This window comes from Haliotis asinina, chromosome 7 (assembly GCF_037392515.1).
Source record: "Haliotis asinina isolate JCU_RB_2024 chromosome 7, JCU_Hal_asi_v2, whole genome shotgun sequence".
In the NCBI taxonomy this organism is placed as follows: Eukaryota; Metazoa; Mollusca; class Gastropoda; order Lepetellida; family Haliotidae; genus Haliotis; species Haliotis asinina.
In genome coordinates this window covers 11,932,493-11,956,874 of record NC_090286.1, presented here as the reverse complement: position 1 = coordinate 11,956,874, position 24,382 = coordinate 11,932,493, and the positions used below count along the sequence as shown (strand labels likewise).

At 38.3% G+C, this 24,382-nt stretch overlaps 1 protein-coding gene across 1 annotated transcript; it reads left to right on the top strand.

The window, feature by feature from the left end:
* The first annotated feature begins 1,073 nt into the window (after positions 1 to 1,073).
* LOC137291462 (extracellular signal-regulated kinase 2-like) lies at positions 1,074 to 19,445 on the top strand. Its single transcript, XM_067822813.1, has 13 exons — positions 1,074 to 1,198; positions 6,000 to 6,098; positions 7,422 to 7,542; positions 7,978 to 8,108; positions 8,692 to 8,858; positions 9,657 to 9,796; positions 10,515 to 10,572; positions 10,930 to 11,064; positions 11,167 to 11,272; positions 11,946 to 12,180; positions 12,365 to 12,471; positions 12,982 to 13,152; positions 15,332 to 19,445. Exons 1-13 carry the CDS (start codon positions 1,133 to 1,135, stop codon positions 15,518 to 15,520), a joined length of 1,725 nt encoding a protein of 574 aa, XP_067678914.1. The 5' UTR covers positions 1,074 to 1,132; the 3' UTR covers positions 15,521 to 19,445.
* Positions 19,446 to 24,382: the final 4,937 nt, after the last annotated feature.

Here is a 24,382-nt window from a genome sequence, read left to right as displayed (position 1 = left end):
AAGGGGCAAGAACGTTTCAGAGAAATTTACAGTTTATTACTACAATACCGAGAAGTAAGATAGATTCGCTTTTGACAAATCAGCGTTAACGGTTCAGTTATTTATATTTCATCAACGCTTGGAATTTAATTGTGTCCAAATATATAACGTGATCAAGTTTAAACGCATGCTCATCTTATATGCATGTATATGCACTTACAGAACAAAGATGCATTTGCACAGTATAATTTCTACATTGGTCAACATTTGCATGTAGATATGTTAAAGTAAATATGTACAACCAGTACATAATAACTGAAACTTTCACTCGTGTAGTTTACAAAACGAGAAAATGAGAAATACTTTAGTTGTTAACCTGGGATAATCGACATATTTTATTTTATTGTGTGTTTTACGTTCATTTAGTTTATGGCAACGAATTACAAACATGTTAGGAATCCGAAAGTCAGTGAGTTACATTTTTCTGTTGTATATGTCAGAATGTAGTCTCGAAATGTAAATGATACAGTCTTAAAGTTAACTATGAAAGTGAATATATAGCATCTCAGGCACTGATTTCACATACTGACTGCAGCGTACTGCTCAATGCCATAACGTGAAATATATTTCTGTTCAGCCTACGTCAAATTAACGTACTAAGAATAATATCAATCGTATTCCGCGTCAAGATACAAATTGGAGTGCCGATCAAATATTTACAATCTTATCTGCCCCAGATGTTCTCCATCAATATTAATCAAACGTGCGTCTGCCACTCCAAGATCCACGCCTCTCCGCGACTGTTTTGAGGTCGATCGAAAGGTCGTCGCTATGGTAATGCACATAAATGCACATATTTTGATGACGAAACAAATTGTGTGCTAGACCTATTTACTTCACGCAGTATTATGTCGCCTGGGAAATTGCACATCTACCGTAAGACAAAGGTACCCTCTGTAACATTATATTCGAGCTAAGACTGTATATAATTTATCATTTCTAAAGGGACAGTGGTGATTTGTTCATTTTTGGTGCAGTAACTCAATGTTCTTAGGGGACTATTTGTTGTTCCTTCACCGCCAAAGGTAATTTGTATCATGGCGACTTCCGGCATCCATGACTGTTGACGCTTCGACTTGGAATATTCGGAAATATGAATTCTGAAATAGAGCCTCACATCACAAAGAAGTATGAAATAAAGAAGAGGCTTGGAAAGGGGGTATGTAACCGAATGGTGCTTTTAATTTTTATTATTGATAAATGATGTGCTATGTCTGATTTTCTGTGTGTTTTGTTTGAAGAGAAGCGATGTGTTCGTACTTGTTGATCTTTCGATGGATACCTCAGCTCGAAACCCCTGACATTGATCAGACACAAAGTCTTGACATCATGACAAATGCAACGTTTTTATAGTCATTATCTTGTTTCGTTTGTTCTTCGTGTCGAAATAAACTTGAAACATGTCTGCCGGAATTGGGATTGACCCAAGTTGAGCTATCCAATCGTGAGACGGCAAGGCCCATGAGATCGATGGTCACTCAAATGACAATGTTGTACAGACTTCGATATCCTTCCATTAGTTGTCAAATCATGAGTGTATCAGACATGAATGGGTAAAAGTGAAGACAAGCGTCCAATGCATTGTCAGTATATCTATCAGTGGCCATATGCGTTTTGTGATCTGACCATTTTCCAACTCATTCTATGCTCGTTAATATACTTCAAGGGCTTATGTAATTAACTGGAAGTTTGGTATTAACAATAAGACAAACACTTGGAAGAGTAGTGGCTATCTGCATCTACTTGTAACTGTATAGTAAAATAAGTCCTTAACATCATAGCTGCTGAATAAAAATAAGTTTCTTAATAAGTTTCATATCCCAAAGCAAGCTGAATTTTAAATCAAAATGAATTAGACATTCTGGTGATTTCAACAATTACTTTGTTTGCGATATATCAGGGGCTATTGGAGTGCACAAACAGCTTTATTAACAGGGTGGATGCACATTTGCTGTCGTTAGAAGAAGTTTTATTGACAATTGAAACCCACAAGTTAAGTTATATGAAAAGCTAACAGACTACAATATTATTTACCCAAGATTGTTAATACCTCTGCAGATGCAAAGTCAGTTGCTTGTATAGCAAAAAACAGCAAGTGAAATTCAGCAACTGAGGTAGACGGGCAGTATATAAATAGGGAGATATGTGATAAAAACACTCTCAGTGCGAAGGGAAAAATATGTCTCATCGTAAGAAAGGGAAAAATATGTCTCATTGTAAGAAAACTAATACAAAATACTAGGATCTGGCGAGTTTGCCAATATAATGTAATCAAAGCTGTATTTTAAGGAAACATTTGATATTTTTATGTGAAATAGATGAATTTATCCTTTATGACTCAAGGTTAGTAAAATAAAAACTTTGAATGATATTAAAGGTAGAAATTATGTTTTTGCTTTTCATCGTTAATGCATAACACCAGGATATAATAATAAGTTAAATAATAAGTTCACATAGAAGTGTAATATAAGTAAATGAACAAATGATAATTTGTGAAAGTGATGCATGCTTCATATTTTTTTTACACAAGTGAAAAATATTTTGCTGTAGGAAATCAAGCCTTTATCAAATTGAATGAGATAAAATTGTACAGCAGTATGTCGCAGCCATATTGCTATAAAAAGTGACTTTATATGTAATGAAATTGTTGTTGTTTTTATTATTAGGTGTCTATCAAATGATGCCCATTATCCTGTCATACATATAGTTATTTTGGCACTGTCTTTTTTTATATTGTCAAAAATGAACTTGATGTATACACCTCTTGTTTATTGCATTTATATACTGTGTGTCAAAACGCAGTGGAACATAGCATCTGCATAGATTAACTGTTGCTTGATACAAGTTATTTGAAGGGTGAATGTTGCGCAGCAAGACATTAATTGACATTGAAACAAAAGAGGAGTAGAACAAACTCCATGGATGTCTTGTCATGGGGACATTGAATCCTGTGAAGTGGACAAGGATGGTGATCTTATATAATATTAATAATATGTTAATAGTATCATGCCCAGTCAATACTTCATGTTGTCAGGGGATGGAATATCGCTGCAAGCCTCTGGTATGGGGCGCATATGTGATTAATAATTAATTGCGATGCTATAACATTGTCTGCAGTGTAAAGCAACATCCACTCTTACAGCTGACCAATATTTATTTAGATTAGACTTAGTTCTACGAAGAAATTGTTTACATTTTTTAATAGTGTTGGGAAATCTCATGATTGATGATCATTTCATTACAACCAATCAGTCATCAAAAATAATTGGTTAGCATCATTTATCAGCTTTTCCTGTTATGTTTGTTAATGCATAAAAAATAAAGATAAAAACACAAGTTCCCACGAGTTATTTGCAAAATTGCACAAAATGCATTAAGGATGACTAGTATCATAGGAACCTAAAGTTGTCAGAGTCTTGAAGACAAATTGAGTCCCGATTTGGAGCAAGCTGGTATTGCTCATGGAATTTAACAGACAAAATCAACCTTGTAAAAATATTGTTAAAGCAATTAACATGATTAAGTATTCCAAAATTGTTTGTGTTCAATTATGACTATTTGACCAAACCTTGATTATGGACCTCCACTGTTTTGTAACCAGGGAATACAATGTACTATCATTGATCACTGACACTCAGTGTGACAGCAATCTGTTGTTGAACTTAAAGATTTTAGATGTAATCATGTTGATAGCATGTACAGATGGCTTTATGTTTATTTAACCATTTGCATAGCCCGTGTTACAGTGTTATCATGATTGTCCAAGAGCTCTGGGATTTGTTTAGTGGACTGTTTTGTACTTCAGTTAAACCCACCAGTGAAAAAGGGGAACAAAGATATCATTTATATAAATAACTGGTATTCGTACTTGTTACTCACCAATGGAAGACACTGCAGTGTAATATTTTTGCTGCAAATGCAATATTACAGTAGTGTAATACCTCTAGACATATTACAGCATAATGTTAATGCCTCTTTCACAATGCTGTTAGACCTAGCTTGACTCACCGAAAATTGATATGAGAGTGATCACACTGCAGGCTGTTCTATCAATACATGTTTCTAGAGTAATAAACAGAAAACTAAATTCGCTTCTGTGAAATTCCATTTTTATGAAATTGTGAAAGGTTTAGTGTCAAACTCTCTTTTGCTTATTTGATACCAAATCACATGTATGCACATGTATGACAGCAAAATATTATTATTAGGTATGAAATTAGACCCATTTCACTTCACCTTGACTGTGTTGATATACAGTGAACAGCTAATTTTAGTTTGTTTTAGACATATTTCATGTGGTTGGTTCTACATTTTTTTAATATAACAAACTGCAAGTGGTCAGGGAAAACAGTTTGTTATATCTATTTGGTTGTTGTTAAATAAAATTGGTGTTACACAGGTCATATGGTACTCTGTTTATTACACAATATAGGTCCTATAAACTTGGTTGACTCAAAACATTTAGAGTAACTGATATATGATCAATATTTGTGCTAAGCCCAGTCTTAACCAGCTAAATGTGTGATCGGTGATGTCAACAAAGAGGTGGTAGAATACATTAAAAGTGAATATGATATACTGTGAGGGATGAAAAATAGCTGTATGATAAAAAATGTATCTTCTTTAACCTTGTTAACATACATGTACTTTGAGTAAAGGGTACTTTTGTGTTCATAGTTCTGCCGCTGTGTATTTTAAACATATTTTATTCGTGAGAAAAGGATTGGGTACAAGTTATACAACTTAGAACACCTTCTCCATAGTATTTACATAATATTATTTACATTCATTATCCAAGATGGACAGACAAGAATAGAAAGATGAGAAAGATTGGTGCAATTGCAATGATTAAGAAAATCTTTTTGATTGACAAATATATGTGTGAACAATTTTTAATATGTTTTGATTGGCATGATCAGTCAGATATGCATTGCAACGTAGCAGTAACTTAGAGTTTATGGTAACATTGGTAACACGGCATAAATTAGCCATCATGGTAGATCTCTGTTGAGTATATAGTTGACAGTCAAATAGGTAATGATAAGAATTATATTTTACCAACGGTATTTCCATTTTGGCAGACCTGTGAAGGTACGGGGTAGAATAGGCCTTCATCCACCCATGCTTGCCATAAAAGGCGACTATGCTTGTTGTAAGAGACAACTAATGCTAAATGGTGGTCACACTCACTAACTTGGTTCCCACATGTCATCTGTTCCCAATTGTGCAGATCGATGCTTATGCTATTGATCACTTGATTGTCTGGTCCATTATTCACAGACCACCACCATATAGCTGGAATATTGCGGGGTCTGGTGTAAAACAAAACTCACTCACTCACTCCAATTTGGCAATTGTTTTTAGAAAAAATTGTTAAATCATTTGAATGGTTTGCTACCTCAAAAGGAAGAAGTATTATGAAACTTAAAATGGTCATTTCTCAAAGTGCAGTCTTCTCATGATAACAAGCAAATGTGCATAGAAAGTGCAAAGTGTAACACTGCACTCTTAGTGCAAGATAACAAGGTTACAGTAGGTTGCTGACGTAACAAGCTTATCTAACTTTGGATATCTAGTGACATGTTTCAGATAACTTTTCAAAAGAAAATGAATGTCTTTTATATTCTGCTTTGTTGTTGATCATTCAGCTGGGATATTTCAATTATAAAATCTGGCTTAAAATCATGGACGTGTGATGTAGATTTGTTAAGCAAAGATTCTTGGTCACAAAAGGCAATGTGTATATGGTCCTATTTGATTAAATTTAAATGAGCATGAGAAAGATTTGTTACATTTGCACAATTTCTGTCTGTGTTGTATAGCAATGCCAGTGTGTGTAGTGTCCTAATTGATTAAATCACAGGCAAAATTCAGTGCGAGTGGGGTTCATCTTCATGATATTTATGCTTCAAGTTCCATGTTTAAAACATAATATTCACATTTGTTCTTTGTCATTGCAGGCATATGGCATCGTATGGAAGGCAATTGATCGTCGCACCGGGGAGGTGGTGGCAGTCAAGAAGATTTTCGATGCTTTCAGGAACCAGACAGATGCCCAGGTACGCAATGTATTACTATTAGTCTGTATCATTTTGCTGATATATGTACCATGTGTGTACCATGTGGATAAATATAAAAGTTATATCATTGGAGTAAATATCAGTATGATGATACATGTGTGTATCGCTGTTGTAGATACCTTTGATTTGATACATATATTCATCATCCAAAATTGTGTTCCCCTGGAGGTTTTGCTTGTGTGAGATCAAACAATGTCTCCTAGGAGATTGTTTTGGCAGTAGATTTTGACATGAGATCACAATGCTTTGAATTTGACATGATCAATGAACATGATGACATCACAGTGCTATGATGTAATAAACTTGATGACATCACATTGTTATGACATCACTGCACTGCAAATCTAATAGCAGTACCACATTCAGAGATGTACATTTTTCATTGAAAACTAATGAAGAATGATCTCTGGTGAGAAATAGAATCTCACCCTCATGGCCTCTGCTATCTGTTCCTGGATTATCAACAGGTTGCCATGATACAAAGGAAATGATGCATAGTGTTAAACAACGCTAGCATAAAGTGTCATAAATTACACTTCAGTCTGTTTCACTATGTTGGAGACTTGAAGGTCATGAGTTTGATCCCCTACTGCATCATACCAAAAGATGTTAAGAAATGGTGCTTGTTGACCTCTGCCTGGCGCCTGGCATAAATGGGTACAACAAGGACTGGTCATCTAGGAGTCAGTATAATATGTCTGAATGAGGTATTCAAAGATCATGCTTAACTGCAGCATGGTATTTCATTGAGCTAGCCCTTTAAATGTAAGGGACCATTCATAATTTATTGCTAGAGGGTTGATGATGATTTTGAGAGAGAGGTCACCCATTTTGTTCAGGGAGGTAGGAGAGGGGATATTTTGTGCATAAATATGTTCTTAAAATATGCATAAAAAGTATGGGAAGTGACAGGGAGGTCAATGATTTTGTGCATGCCATGCCATAAATTGTGAACTGTCCCTAAAGCCAGCTTAAGTCTGGGCTAGTACAAGTAGCCACACGTATACAGTTACCATGGTTACACATGTATGCATATCATCATGTATGACGTGAAACCCTATTTCACTTGACCTTGACTGTGTTGATGTACAGTGAACCACTAAGTTTAGTTTGTTTTAGACATGTTTCGTGTGGTTGGTTCTACACATTTTGAATATAATAAACAGCAAGTGGTTAAAAAAATATCTGTTTGTTTGTTTTAAGTATGTTTGTTATAAACATAGTAGGTACTCTACTTACGTAACACTAACAGCGGAACTGTAAGATTGTGTTTGTCATGAAATAGTCTGCCATGCTTTACAGAGGACGTTCCGAGAGATCATGTTCCTCCAGGAGTTCGGGGACCATCCTAACATCATTAAGCTACATAACGTCATCAAGGCAGAAAATGACAAAGATATCTATCTTGTCTTTGAGTTCATGGGTGAGTTCGCCATTTCATTGAAGTAACTTTCATGTGGTCATGTGACATGTACAGCCACTTGCACTAAACAGTACATCTCAGAGAGTTTGGATGTCTCTAGTGACTATGCCCCAAGCAGAGCATGTTAAAGTATAGGGTCTGTAGGGTCTATAGGGTCTTGCGAGGCACTTCTAGTACTAAGCTGATTTGCATCTCGCTTTTCGCTCACCATCTTGTGGATATGCAAGACAAGACCCAGCTTACTTCCAGTACCAGATTTCCTTTTCAAGAACAAGTTCTGGTTCCAAATTGCGCAACCACCATATATAACTTCATTCCAAAGGTATTAAACATTGTTTATCACCAAAAGTACGCGGTTAAAGTATTTCGTTGTAACTTGCATCCAACATCTATCAACTAGAACATTTTCACGTATTTGGTTATGTTTTTTTCCAGAAACTGACCTGCACAATGTGATCAAGAGAGGCAACATTCTGAAGGATGTACACAAGCGATACATCATGTACCAGCTGTTCAAATCCACCAAATACCTTCACTCTGGCAATGTGATCCATCGAGATCAGAAGGTAACAGCAGTTCACTGGTCACTCAGACCCAGTCTGTAACATAGTCAAGAACTGCCCAGAACTAGTATTTGAATCCCAGGGGAATGGGTCATTGTCCATGCCAGCTTTTCATGCCTCAATTACACAAGATTATCAGTGTGCACTAGATGTGTCTGATATAATTTTGACTCTGAGAAGAAAATGTAAGTTATGGCCACATTTTGGGTTAGAAGATAGCAACTTTCAAATCTAAGCAAGAAGGATCCTCTCTCCCTCAAAAAATGAAAAATCCCAAAAGGGTCCTCTGAATGAGTTTAGTTTTACGCCACACACAGTAATATTCCAGCTATATGGCATCAGTCTCTACATTATTGAGTCTTGACCAGACTATCAAGTGATCAACAGCATGGGCATCGATCTACGCAATTGGGTTACAATATCATGAGTTTTTTCTTTCAAAGCCTTTGATGTGCTGTTCTGCATATTATTACATTGTCGTATCATAACTAAGTGTTATAATTCTCATGATTCTGTGTACCATACTGTATCATATCTCCGCAGCATGACATAGTACAATAAGACTATTCTGTTCTCTTTCCTGCAGCCGTCCAACATCCTGCTGGACAGTGAATGTGTGGTCAAACTATGTGACTTTGGTCTCGCACGGTCACTCACACAGATCGGTATGGACGAAACAGGTGACCCCAATCTGACAGAGTATGTGGCTACACGCTGGTACAGAGCTCCTGAAATTCTGCTTGCATCACACAGGTAAACCAACTGTTTTATCACATGGTACCACAACATGTACGTTTGTACGTGCGATGTGCACGTAGATTGTCCATATTTGTAGCTACTGCACCTTGTCTCCTGTATGTCTCCTGTATTACCCAAATATTATGAGTATAATTCCTGTATAACCTATGTGTTTCACTACTGTATGTATCCTCTATGGCCTTTGTACATGTACTGTATGATCCATATATCTAGTGTAAGACTGTATTTCACCGTATGGTCCCAGTATTGTAATTGTAAGACCCTTGAAGATCTTTTTATCCCCCAGCAACTCCTCATCCACCTGTCAGTAATCATTTTGTTTTCAACATAAATTCATAAATTGGTTTAAGTATTAAACAGAACCTAAAATGGTGCCTTTGCTATTTGCAGATTTTTGTCAGTTATATTTTTCTTGGTTTCTGTGGAAACAATTTGGACTTAGTCTCAAAAAGGGTGGGTGGGTTTCGTTTCTGGAGCACAGTTCGGAAAAGGTTCAATATCTTTCAGGAAAACTTGGCAGATATAGGAGGCAGATCCCAAAGTGGTGTCTTTTGCTGTTTTCAGATTTTTGGCATTTATATTTTAAATGATTTCCATGAAAATGATTTGGACTTAGTCTAAAGCGAAAAAGTTGGACTTGGGGGCCAGGGGGATATTTATGACCTGGTATATCCATGATGTTACCTGTTATCCTTTTCACAATTTTTTTGTTTCCTTGTATGTATCCTGTATGCCCCCAATATGTTTCCTGTGTGATCCCAGTGTCATTTGTATGTCACCTTTATGTTTCAGATACACCAAGGGTGTGGACATGTGGAGTCTTGGCTGTATCCTAGGGGAGATGTTGATGAACAAGCCTTTGTTTCCAGGGTCATCCACCATCAACCAGATCGAAAGGATCATGGCCTCAATTCCTACACCTTCCAGGGGAGGTAAGTCATCACCAAGTTGTGTTGTCAGTCATCCACAAATATGTATCTAGAAAAACACAGATAAACCATCAATGTGCAAATTATGTGCAACCACAAGCTTGTAATTGTTGAAGCATGTGGCCCGAATGGTTATGAGAAGCCCCATTTCATACATTCACACTGGAGTTCTCTGTAGTATATGGTTCCAGAAAGTGATGAGATTTGTCTACTGAAACATACCTGTAAAGCTGTCTAAGAGATTGGAGCCAAAATAGTGACACTAATTTGGCACTTACTGACACAAGCAATTAGGAAGTGAGTTTTCACTTTGGACTTTAGAACTAGTGTCTGTACAGAAGTAAGCCTGAATTACATAGTTACACTTATTCAAAAGACATTTGTATACAAAATTTTGAAAATATAGTTGTAAAAGGTTGACTAAATAAAAACACAAGGGTACTTCTGCGGAATCATCAATGATTAGCATTGACTGTGAACTGCAGAGAATCTGATAGTCTCATTGAATTATATGACGCATGACAAGCTTTTATGGCTACTAACTGCACACAGCCTACATTAGCTGTGATTCACCTCAGAGGTCTGTTTTTCAGCTGAAGTGGCCAGTTGTTTTCTTGATGCATGTAAGTGTGCGACACTGATAGTGATGAGGGAGAAGTATGTCAATCATGTGAGGTACACCTTCTAGTGTTGTAATGCTTCTCTTGTTGTACTCTTACAGACATCGAGAGCATCAAGTCAGCATACGGGTCATCTGTGTTGGAGAAAGCTGCTATGAGGTGAGACTACACCTAGTTCTGGTTTAACCCGGTATCTCAGATCAACAACAACTTTCTGTCATTAAACCATCTGTTTCGATTTTCTAACTGAGGTTATCCTCATTTGGGGCAGTCAAACCAAAGATATGTAAATTGAGACAAACTATACCAAAGCATTGAGCAATTCCTAACAGGAGTGCCAGCTGTGATCTGTAATTTGTTCTGCAGAGTTATGTCCCTTTTTGGACCATCAATCGATCACAAGATTAAACTTGACAACGCATTGTCAGATTTTGCCTTCATGTATCCTACAGATGTAGAGTAGATCTACAGTTCTCTATTCTGCAATTAACTGTTTCAATTTTGCCATCGTTGCAGACCAAAGCGACGACTGGAGGACATGTTGCCAGAAAGTCCCCCAGAGGCCATAGACCTTGTGCGCCGCCTCCTGCACTTTAACCCTGACAAACGTATCACAGCTGATGAGGCAGTGAGGCACCCTTACGTAGAAAGGTATTGTTCAGTTTGATAAGTCTTGCTAAGTGAAAACTGAACGAAGTTTAAATGTTTTTAACTGTCACAAACTGTCCCTTAAATGTTTACTTTCTTCCCTAGATTCCACAACCCGTCAGAAGAGCTGTCGCTTAGTTATGATGTGGTGCCTCCGCTCAGTGACGACGTCCAGCGCTCCGTGGATGAATATCGGAGCATGTTGTATGAGGTAAGATGTAAAGACTGGACCCTTGGACTGACCAGTATGTTAGCATTCTTAGACTTTCTATACCCCATCAGCATGGAATATTAGTCATTATAAGCCACTATTGTGTGACGCCAACGCTTGATTATTTACAAGATTCCATGATGTAGCTGCAGCATTGACGTCTGTTTCTGAAATCTTCAGAGGGCTAACAACTGAACAGTGAGCAATGTTTTGAGTCTGACTAGGTCTAAGGAAGACATTCAATCAATGCCTTACTAACCGTAAGGGTCCGGGCTCAGCCTTCAGTAACCCAACATTATCTGGTAGGCAGGCTCACTGACTTGGTTGACACAAGTTTGATCAACAGCTTGTCTGGTGCAGACTCGATTATTTACAGACAGCTGCTATATAACTGGAACATTGCTGAGAGTTGGGTAAAACTAAACTCACTAACTCAGTCACTCATATATTACTGAAGTGGCATACATCTTCAGATCTGTATCAGTTTGGGCTTGCCTGCTACATAAAACTGAAATGTCATTATGTATCTTCAATACTGTTAATAGCAGTGTTAAATCACATGCAATGAGAAATCGCAGCGTTACACTAGAGTTTTCCAATCCCCCAAATTTTAAGGCTCTTTTTTCCATTATGTTGCACAATTCTGAGGTAAACACTTCCTTGGTGAATGTAGATGATCATGCAGAAGAAAGCAGAGCGGCGCCGGCGCCGAAGGGAAGAGTCACGGAGTGCACAGCAAAGGCAACTGCAGCAACAACAACAGACATTGATGGCTGCCGGGGACTCCAGCAGCAATCTTTCCCCTCCACAACCAGACCCTGCCATGAAGGAGAACGTGTCAGGCCCCTCACCGAAGTCTGCACCGAGAGGAGGCCTTGTTGACAATCGACATCACTCTTCCTTCACAAGTAAATATATATCCTGGTATTGTCTTCACTGACGCTCTGATGATCTGGATGGGACTTATATGGATATCTTTCATCTGTGCTACAATTATAGATTCAAATACCTGTATAGTTCATTAATTTCATATTTTTTACATTGTTTTATTTCTTTGTAAACTTATGTCATTTATCAAAATTATCTTTACAGATGTTGCATTTGGTCGAACAACATCCCATGAAGCTCAGCAAAAGGCCCTGATGAGACAACGCAGTCTTGACTATCTAAATGGACAGCAACACTCAGTTGCCTCCAATGTAAGTCTGTTTCATCAGTAGTTTATGAACCTCCAGTTTTCTCTCTGAACAGAATGTAACCACAAAGATCCAGATTAGAAATGATCTTCAGTAGCCCATGCTGGTCAGAAGACGCGACTAACAGGATCTGGTGGTGAGGCCCGATGACTTGATTGACACATGTCATCGTATCCCAGTTCCACAGGTTGATGCTCATGCTATTGAACACTGGGTTCTCTGGTCCAGAAAGCTGGAATATTGCTGAGTGTGGGGTAAAACAACAAACAAACCCCAAACTCCACAGAATGTAGATGACACACTTACGTAAGCCTCATGTCTCTCACATTTATGTAGGTCTCAGTTAGTTACTGGTATTGGTGTAACATTAAATTTTTGATATAAGGGTTTATCTTGGCTCTTGAAAAAGAATCAACATTTTCACAGTTAAATAACCAAGGACAAATTACCTTAACAGCTAATTATAAAGATGTTGATGCCTAAGAATGCTGTTAATTTTAAACTTTTGTACAGGACACATATCCTCCAATCCAGCAAAACCAGAAGAACCGTCAGGCATCAGCCCCAGCGGTGACTCGGGGTCAAGGTCGTCCAATATCTGGTGCCTTTAGGAACCCTGTGATAACCCGAGGTGGGGAGGAGCGACAAGCGGGAGGGGGATTGACAGTCACAAGCTCACGAATGGTAAGCACTTTTATTTAAGATAGAGGAAAGCAAATCATCAACTAACCGAATTAAAAACATTTTATCTTACTTTATCCTTTTTACCACTAATTTTATTATAGTCTGTTTGGCACACATAGCTGTCCCTTTCTCTGCACTCCTCCGTCGTAACAAACTGTGAGCTCAGTATTTTAATCATAGATTGTGAAACAATTCTTTATTTTTGGCACCAAAATTCTGCGAAAAAAGAGTTGGTATGATGTTTTGATTACGATCAGCATTTCACTGAGTATTTCATGTTGATTAGTGTTCGAGGTAGATTGTAATTCATCGGTCTGCTTTTGAGCCAAACGGACTATAGTAACCTCATCATCATGGCTTGTAGCATGCAATGTGGCACCCTTTCTCATTCCTGATAAGCCTTCATTGTCGTCCATACTTTTATCAGCACCACACAAGTGGCTCTGGGATGTCCTTCACACGGGTAGGATATTTTCCTAGTCTTGTTGCCTATGTTTAATGCGCTGTTAGTGTTACAGCTGTTTGACAATACCTTGCAGACACATATGCCTTGTTTCAATTCCCTACATGTATATAATGTCTGAAGCCCACTGCTGGTCTTCTACAATGACTCTCCTGGAACAGTCAATAATGTAACATAGACATGGGCTGGCAGTACTAAATGTGTTGTGTTTCCACCTAAATATGTCAGTCACTGTGACAAGTCATGGTGATTATTTGCCAGCTGTAAATAATTAGGTATATCAGTCATGATTTACATAATTCCATCGTTCGCTTTATAAAGATTGCAAAACTGCGAAACTTGTCATTTGCAAGATGTAAAGTTATGTTTCAACACGATGGTTAAGATTACTCAATTCATCTTTGATTGGACAACGTATGATCGGGGGTCCTCCAATGGAGACCTTCATGATCTTACACTCTTCACAAACAGGTGCCAACAAAGACTTGATTGTCATGTTAAATTTCCTATCTGACATCACAAGTACACTTTCTGAAGCAACTTTGCAACCATCTTTTTCCAAGATAAAGCTTCAAAGTTGAGATTCATCAAGTAGACCTGTTGTGACAGTGAGCGATACCACGTTGTGCTTTTTGAAGGATGTTCATGTGATTCTTCAAGACAACAAATTCTAAACAGAAAGTGGCTATCATCAGAATGTTGTCAAATACTGACTGAACCACCCCGAAAATATTAGAACACCTCTGGTAAATTTTGCTCCATGTCGTGTTATTGATTCTTTTGGTGATTGATTCAGGACAGTATTGATTTATAGGATGGTTGTTTTGACGTTCCTCACCTGCATTCTTTTGAAATTATAGAATTATTTGATGTCTTTTGATTTTAAATCAAATGTAGTGATTTTATGAAAAGGGAATTAATAATCTTAAAGCATTATTGTCTCAAAATATTTTGTAATAAATTAGCACCATTTCAAAGGAAATTTAAGACCTCATTTGTCATAAGACATGAACTGATTTTATGAAAAGGGAATCAAGATAATTATCATAAATCAATATTGTATTGATTTATTTTGGAAAGAATTAACACCATTGCTAAGAAAACATTAAAAAACCTCTTTATTGATGAAAAAAAACATGAAGTAGTAAAACGATTCAAGATGGTGGATAAGAGCCAAGTGATAGAGATAAATGTGATGGAGGGAAAGCTATGGTAGTAGATGGCTTCAGGGTGATGGAATGGAGATATTATATACTGGAGTATCAGTGATGTTTGCATGTTAGCTCCATGATAGTCACTTGGATTGTTGCCACTATAATTATCCTTTACTGTCACCATCTGTGGGCTTGGTGACATTTTACTGCATATCTCTTCTCTCTGTTAGCTTTCTGTCATCAACTTAAATGAGGGAGTTTGGTTTTACCCTGCTTTATTCCAGCAATATCATGGCTGTTGACACAAGAAATGGGTTTCACATATTGTACCCAACTGGGGAATTGAACCAAGGTCTTCAGTGTGACAAGCGAACACGTTAACCAAAGGGCTAACCCACCACCTCTGGTCAACTTGTCCCTTGGTTGACTGCATACCCTCATCCACAAACAGCCTTGTTGTTTGACAGTGTCTCTGGTTTATTTGGTCAATTCAAATATTTACAGATCACCATCATAGATATAATCATAATACAACAAACTAACCTTTCTGACTTGTATACAGGTTCCAGGACAGCGTCCATCATCAGCATCCAACCCCCGTCCCAAGCCTGTGTATGGTCGCAAGCAGTTCAGTAATGCAGTCAACAACCCATCAACAGGAGCACACAAAGCTACCTTCGGCAGCTACACACAGTCATTCGGAACCATCAGCGCCAGTGGGTTGGCGGCCATTCAGAGTAAAAAGACCTGAGGGTGTGAGACTTTTGTGTACATAGACGGAACCGGCAGGGAGAGCGAGCCACAAGGCAAGGCGTTGAGTCAGACTGCAACCTTTGTACATAGGAAGAGTATCATGTTGCACTGAGTGTTATTCAGCAGAGCACCATCTGAACGTTAGTGATGCCACGGTGCCACGGTGCCACTTGTAACTGTGAATAATGTGGTGCGGCAAAGGGACGTGTCGTGTATGACCATTTACATTGAAGTCCGAACCACAATATCACGGTCAACCTGGTGGAGATCTAAACTGGTGAGATTGCCCGGGAACCCTTTTTAACGCGTCATTCCATAAAGTACCTGGTTTTATTTCTTCATTGATTCATCTAGGGTTGAGTTGTGTATAGTTTCATGACGTTTTTATAGTTCATTGTTTTACAATAGCGACTTCCTGATTGGTGGATATGGTAAGTGTCGCCTGTCATAACTTATCTACATGTGGCACCAACAAGGTGGCACCAATCACTGTCAGCAGGTACAGTTACAACAGTTACGTCATTGCCAGTCATTGTAAATGTGGGTTGCGAACAAGGCACCATGTCACTATCAGGCGCCATGTCGCTATCAACTCCATGTGTTCCTGTTACTAATATGTGGCGCCATGTCTCTTGTAGACTGTTGAATTTGAGGTGTTAACTGACTCAAGCTATATATATATTCCTGTGTGGCATTTACATGTGATTGCATAATGAACATTCCTTATGTCCAGAATTATTTCATGACTTGGACGTGTCTGCAGAGATGCCAACCCATCGGAATTTATCGGAATCATTAAAAAAAATGCAAATCGATTCCATCATTTTGACAAAGCCAAATTTATTCAGATTTTTTCAAAATATAACACAATATACATAGTCTTACTTACTAGAGGGCAGGGATGATCTTTGACTATAAATAATGATAATTAAATAAAAATAAATATGACACTTTGTTTACAGAAATTCTCAAATTTCTTTACGCAAGAAAGTACTCCAGATGAGGAGACTGCTTAATAAATTCCACTTACTGTTTATTTTATTAACACTGCTGCCGAGTACTGCAAATCAGTTTTCAGTTGCATAACTATAAGGATCGCAATGTGTGATGGTATTGAAAACTTTCATTCCTTGAGTGCACCAGTTTATAGGGATCTCTAATTTGATGGGAAAATAACTGTTTATGTCTATCTTGGAGAGCTAGAATTCCTAATTGCACCAATTTGGGGTTGGCATATCTGGTGTCTGTATGTTGAATGTGTTGGACCCACAAGCCAATTTGTCATTGCTGGTGTAAGCAACAGATCTGGAACAGTATTATTCTATTGTCTTAAGTTTTATTACCTCTCTCCATGCCAGTCGGCTGAGGGGAGATTTATCGTGGCACTTGCTCACAAAGACCTGTATATATAATGTATTTTTATTAGGTGCCCTGTTTGTTTGTTGTATGTTTGTATTATACATGCCTGAATGTATCTGCATAGGTAATGTCTGCCCCTAAAAGTGCACATCTAAACGCCAAATGTTAAACAATAGAGTTAACGGATGAGTATAAGTTCATTTTGTATCAAGCTGGTTGTGTCTGCAAATCCTCTGCAACCATGGCGTGGTGGGGGAACCTAGTTCTTGTTGGATTTCCTGCATAGTTTCAATATGTGGAGACCATTTCTGGTGTTCCCTGTCATGATATTGCTGGAATATTGCTGAAAGTGGTTTCAATATGTGGAGACCATTTCTGGTGTTCCCTGTCATGATATTGCTGGAATATTGCTGAAAGTGGTGTAAAACGCTCTCACTCTGTGACCATTGTTGAACATTTTCTAAGGTACTAGGAGTAACCATACAGAGTTGTGTCCCTTTGTCAAGACAGAAATGCAAGATGTGGTTTTAATCCTGGTTTACCCCAGTTAGTTTCTAGGTATGTCAACATCCTACTTGTCTGGTAAATGTAAAACTGCATCACTTCTGGCCTCCTCTCACGCAGAGCTGACACACTGTGATATAGCTGCAATACTGTTGAAGCAGTGTTAAACCCAACACACTCACTCTACAACCACGTGAACATACCGTTGAATAGGCTGGAGGATATTCATATACACTCCAAGTGATCTTGAGGATAATTGGTCTGAAGCACAGAACATCAAAATCCGTCCAATGCAAAGAAGAAACCTAACTAACTTATTATTTATTATTACATATTTATTTTATGAGAATTGAAACATGCCACTTTTGATGTATACTGCATGGACACATCTGGCTATGGTCATATTGCTAAATAGTATATATGATATATTCGTCATGTCAGGCACAAGGATTGTGTAGAACCGGTTTAGCTGCTAGTTCAGTTCGAAACCCACACAGTATCAGTGATGTAGAAATTCAATAGTTCAGTTAAAGTTATGAGCACAAACATATTGATAGAGTTCCTAACCAGATAGGATTACTGTGCCATTTGTCTGGCGTCTAGGAAAGTTCATCAAATGTTTTACTGTAAAAGGTGAACTTATTGATGATTTAGAGAACATTGATATAGCATATCCCTAGTCAGTGGATAATGTAAAGAATATAGTATAAATAGATGCTGCTAGACATTGTTTCATTGTGGAGACGTTCACAGGTTGTGACAGAAGAACAAGGTGGGGAAACATTCCAAAGAGCCGTTCAAGATGCACATTATTTACACAAATTGTTTACATATTTATGAAATGTGTGTTATGTGTTCAACGTGTCCGTCACCGTTACATACAGGTGTTGGCACTGGTGTCTGTGACTGGTGACTTTTATCTTATTATGAAGTGGAAATTGTTGTTGACCATTGATTGACATGTGTTGCAGCAGTGAGCAACAGCTCTGGTGTAGCAGAGGCCACAGATATTGATGATTTAGCTTCTGTTGCCATTTACACCAGTGGTCTGCTGTAACAACAAACACCTACATCACTGTGACCATCATTGTGGCATTTGCTGTGAGACATCTCTAAAGTAACAGTGACAGTATTACAGTGTTACAGTGACCATCATTGTGGTAGTTGATGCAACCATTGACATCCCTGGTCAACTGACACTGGTGTTACAGTGACCATCATTGTGGAAGTTGCTATTGACATTGACATCACTGGTAAACTGACACTGGTGTTACAGTGACCATCGTTGTGGTAGTTTATGCAGCCATTGACATCCCTGGTCAACTGACACTGGTGTTACAGTGACCATCATTGTGGTAGTTGATGCAACCACTGACATCACTGGTCATCTGACACTGATGTTTCAGTGACCACCTTTGTGGAAGTTGCTATTGACATTGAGATCACTGGTCAACTGACACTGAGGTTTCAGTGACCATCATTGTGGTAGTTGATGCAACCATTGACATCACTGGTCATCTGATACTGGTGTTTCAGTGACCATCATTGTGGTAGGTGATGCAGCCATGGACATCACTGGTCAATTGACACTGGTGTTACAGTGACCATCATTGTGGTAGTTGCTATTAACATTCACATAACTGGTCACCACCAACATTGATGCAGGTGCCAATGACGTCAGCTGACACTTGGTATCAATTAACCCTCACACTTTTGTCCAACATTGATGTTCCTGTGACAAAAGACAATGTTATTACTGGCACTAATAACCATGTATTTCCAAACTTGATGTTAATATTTCCACTTGTGTCCCTCACTGATGTTAATATTTCCACTTGTGTCCTTCACTGACAGTTTCCTGTGGATGCAGGTCGTCTGAACCATGTGTTTCTGTGTATGACTGTGATAGATGCCGTCCACTTTACATCATATATGAATATATACATTTTTTGTTAAACATTTTAGTTGCATAACATTGTAAGATTACAATTCACATTGGCCATCAATACATGTTATTTATGATCTGGTCTCATCAAGAAATAAAATAATCAAAGCTGAAAGGTGTTTCCTTGTTTTCTTTTATATGTTTGTCTTTGACTGCTAAAACATAATTTAAACTGTTTTCTTTAAAAAAAAACCGGAATGCATGCATCCATGTTCTCACTTTACTTGTCCAAGCAACAGATGTCAAATTGGCTGCTCCAAATCATGCCAGTTGAAAATATTTAATTCCTTCCTCTGTCTTTGCAACATGCTTTGTGGGCAATCTTACCCAAAGTGGGAGGTCAGTGGTTCAGAAATAACACCACGCACCAAACTCACTCTCAGTACATTCTTGAAAAGTTTTCGCATCGGGCTCGAACTGTGTGAGAAGAGAACAGACATTGTGGTACCTATTTACAGTCTGTTTAGGAACTCCACGGACGGGTTCGGTCGGACTAGGGCCAGATGAGTGCTCCAGAAGGTTTAACATGCCCACTGTTCTACCCGAGTGATAACGTACTTAAAACAGGATTGCCCTACTATGGACGGAATTGCTTTGCTGCAAACCTACGGGAGACATGTGGAAGCAGTGCAGTCTGGTATCAATTACAGTTCGCTTGTACACACTTTCCACCTCATCCATCCCGTTTGCAGACCAACCTAACTCCATCGCATTACGTCCATGGTCAGTCTTGCTACCCTAATGTGCCCTTTTGCTACCCGTATATTCTCTCTCCTCCAAAACTCTGCCATCTGTCAGTCTTGCTACCCCAATGTGCCCTTTTGCTACCGGTATATTCTCTCTCCTCCAAAACTCTGCCATCTGTCAGTCTTGCTACCCCTATATTCCCTTTCCTCCAAAACTGTGTTATCTGTCAGTCTTGCTACCCCTATATTCCCTCTCCTCCAAAACTACGTTAACTGTCAGTCTTCCTACCTCTATATTCCCTTTTTCTACCTCTATATTCCCTCTCTTCCCAAACTGTATTAACTGTCGTCTTGTTACCCCTATATACCCTCTCCTATATCCCCTCCAAAACTGTGTTATCTGTCAGTCTCGCTACCCCTATATTCCCTTTTCCTACCCCTATATTCCCTTTTTCTACCTCTGTATTCCCTCTCTTTCCAAACTGTATTAACTGTCGTCTTGTTACCCCTATATACCCTCTCCTATATCCCCTCTCCTCCAAAACTGTGTTATCTGTCAGTCTCGCTACCCCTATATTCTCTTTTCCTACCCGTATATTCCCATTTTCTACCTCTATATTCCCTCTCTTCCCAAACTGTATTAACTGTCGTCTTTCTACTGTGATATTTCCTCTTCGCCACAGTATAGTAACTGCCAGTGTTGCTACAATATTTTCTCTTCTTCAAACCGTATTAAGTATCAGATTTGCCACCCACACATCTCTTTGAAACAGAACGTTTTGTTACATAAGATAAGCACACCAACAACCTACCCGACTACCAAATATCAAGAACATTATGCATACCTCATTTTCTCTCTCAGTTGAACTTGGTACATCAATTTCTTTTCATCTGTGAAATTACCTACTTAGCAATGGCGTTTAATAGAGCATAAAGCAGTTGGTTACGTTCACGAGAATCTATGGTATAAAAACATTAGTAATAATGATCATCATCATTATGATGGAGCTATCTTCAACTCAATTGAGCACTTTAAACACTGTGAAAAGAGATTCGCTGTAAATTATTTGCTTCAAAAGATCACTTTGGAAAACTGGATGATGATCACAATTACTGTTTCCTTTGAGTATGATCTGTCGTTTTTGTCCATCCCGTGTGTGTCCCCCGTAGTTGAGAGATGCTTTGTGAGGAACCCCCCAAGTAGGTTACATAAACAGGCACCTGTCTTCCCCCAATCATGACACCACTGTGATACTGTAATTACAGCCAACAACAATAAGTAACTAGGTTCAATCTAAACACAAACGGACACCGGGGTTCATGAGCAATTGTTGCGGAGGAAAAAGGTAGAAATGAAAGAGAACATGACAGATTAATATCACGCCATTATCACGCATAGTGTGGATGGTTTCCCACTTGAGAACACTGTAAAAGACCAGTGTGTAATATGATGTGCTGTTCATTGACACAAGGATGAGAAGCGATCTATGCTACATGGTGCTAGATGCCAGCGTTACATGCTACATAATGCGTAGTTAGGAGAGATCAGCGTGTTTGACGCTGTATGTAACATTGTCCCAGCAACCAGGAGTTATGTAGTATGTAACTTGGTCTTTAATATGTTACATTGTCATACATGTAATCCGCAAAATGCATGCTACACAGTCATACAGACAGTGTGGAATATTCAGTGGAATCTGTCTATTACGGACTTGGGACCGAAGAAATCCGGAATAGGCATTTTTTGTCCGTTACTGTAGACACTAATTGGCTCATCTATGGCTTACACTTTCGTCAAACATTTTTCAGTGAAAGAAAAGAACATCGTATGTCTTCGCGTGATCAAACAACGGCAGACGACTAAACTCGCTCAGTCATTTTGTTACCGTGTAGTATGTGTACCACGGGTTTCGTTCCTATTCTCTTTTTTAACTGTGGACATACTAGCGAGACTTGAGACTTGAGCGAGTGTACCTATTAAGTGTGAATGAGACTTAAACTGAGACCTGTGCACAAGAACCGAGATTTAAGTTGACGTACCCTCTACACGCTACGCAGAAGTAAGATGGTAAACGTACCCTCTACACGCTACGCAGAAGTAAGATGGTAAACGTACCTTCTACACGCTACGCAGAAGTAAGATGGTAAACGTACCCTCTACACGCTGCGCAGAAGTAAGATGGTAAACCTTGTAGATTTATACTGAAACTAAAAGCCAGCGTTCAGTCAGTATGTAGTGACGACCAGTGTCAGAAATAGTCACTGAGCCGCTAGACCGTGGCTAGTAAAAGTCCAGTCGGGTCAGTAAATCCCCACAGTCACTGGAAAGACAGGCTAGTAAATTTCCACGGGCTCCTTTTGTAAATATATCCTTCTCTCCGACTAGTGAACTTATAATAAATGTATAAATCCTGCCAGGTTATGGTCCGACAAAAATGTTCATCATATAAGCAGCTTAATGATGACACCTGCGTCACGCCACCAGTATCTCATTCTCATCAACTTTTGTAATCTAGTACTCTGTAAAATTCAAATTTGTTAATTATGTGAGGGGCTGGTAACTTTCAAGTGTAGCTAGCTCGAATGGCTAGTAAAATTTGGAAACGATTTCGCACTAGTGACGACTGTCGTCTCAAACGTCTCAGACGTCCAGATCGGTCGTGTTAGTCCATCCGCCTGCAGTAGTGATCTCTGTATTCCCACTGGTTTATTTAATGACTGCGTGTATACCTGCCTGAGGGGCGAGTGTGAGCTGGTGGAGAGGCACGAGTCCTGAGACGACATCAGATAAGCGTGTTTACCGCCCATCTACAACCTCCAGCCCGCGGCTATTGGAGGTATATACCAGCTACTCCGTGTCTGGGTGTCGAATTTGGAACACAAAACATAAAACACCCATTAACGCAACATTATAACACAACACACCATATCTGGATATCCTATACTACAAAATATCGCATATGGATATCTTATAACACAACATATCATATCTGGATATCCTATACGACAAAATATCGCATATGAACATCTTATAACACAAGATATCATATCTGGATATCCTATACTACAAAATATCGCATATGGATATCTTATAACACAACATATGATATCTGGATATCCTATACGACAAAATATCGCATATGGACATCTTATAACACAACATACCATATCTGGATATCCTATACTACAAAATATAGCATATGGATATCTTATAACACAACATATCATATCTGGGTATCCTATACGACAAAATATCGCATATGGGTATCTTATAACACAACATATCATATCTGGATATCCTATACGACAACATATCGCATATGGGTATCTTATAACACAACATATCACATCTGGATATCCTATACGACAACATATCGCATATGGATATCTTATAACACAACATACCATATCTGGATATCCTATACTACAAAATATCGCATATGGATATCTTATAACACAACATATCATATCTGGATATCCTATACTACAAAATATCGCATATGGATATCTTATAACACAACATATCATATCTGGATATCCTATACGACAAAATATCGCATATGGATATCTTATAACACAACATACCATATCTGGATATCCCATAACTCAGCATACTCGTATCTGAACATTCTTGTACTTGGATACACTATAACACAACATACCTAATATCTGGATACCGTATAACACAATATACTCGTACCTGTATACATTGTAACACAACACACCTAATAGCTGGATACCTTATAACACAACATACCGAACCTGGATATCCTATAACACAGCATAGATAATATCGGGATACCCTATAACACAACATATCCCATGTCACGATATCTTAGAACACAACATTCCTATATCTAGATACTTTATAATACAACATAGCCCGTATCTTGATACCACATAACATAATAAGCCTAAATATTCTATAACACAATACCCACCCTACCACAATACGCCATAACACAATTTACGCTGTATCTGGAAACTTTAATATTCGTCCTATTCGTTCACAAAATGAAAAGCCCAATTTCGAATAGAAGGCATATAAACGCCCATATTTAGATACCCAGTAAAACTAAATTGTAAGCCACAGACCTTACTATGTTCCACAAATCAGTCATAAACTGTACAAGCTAAAAGTTCGTACCCGTTGACCCCCTACGTTGTGAAAGAAGGGAGCATGTTTCTGACTGCAAAATTGTAGCAAATATTTAACACAAGACAAGTACTGTTGTATGTGCCAAATACAGACAACTAAAAAGAGCTTGAAGAAAGTCCACTTCTTTCACAGTATTATTGTCAATCTTTGAAATATATGCTACTCAAAAGAGGTTTGAAAATGTTCAATGACAGATTATCTATAGAA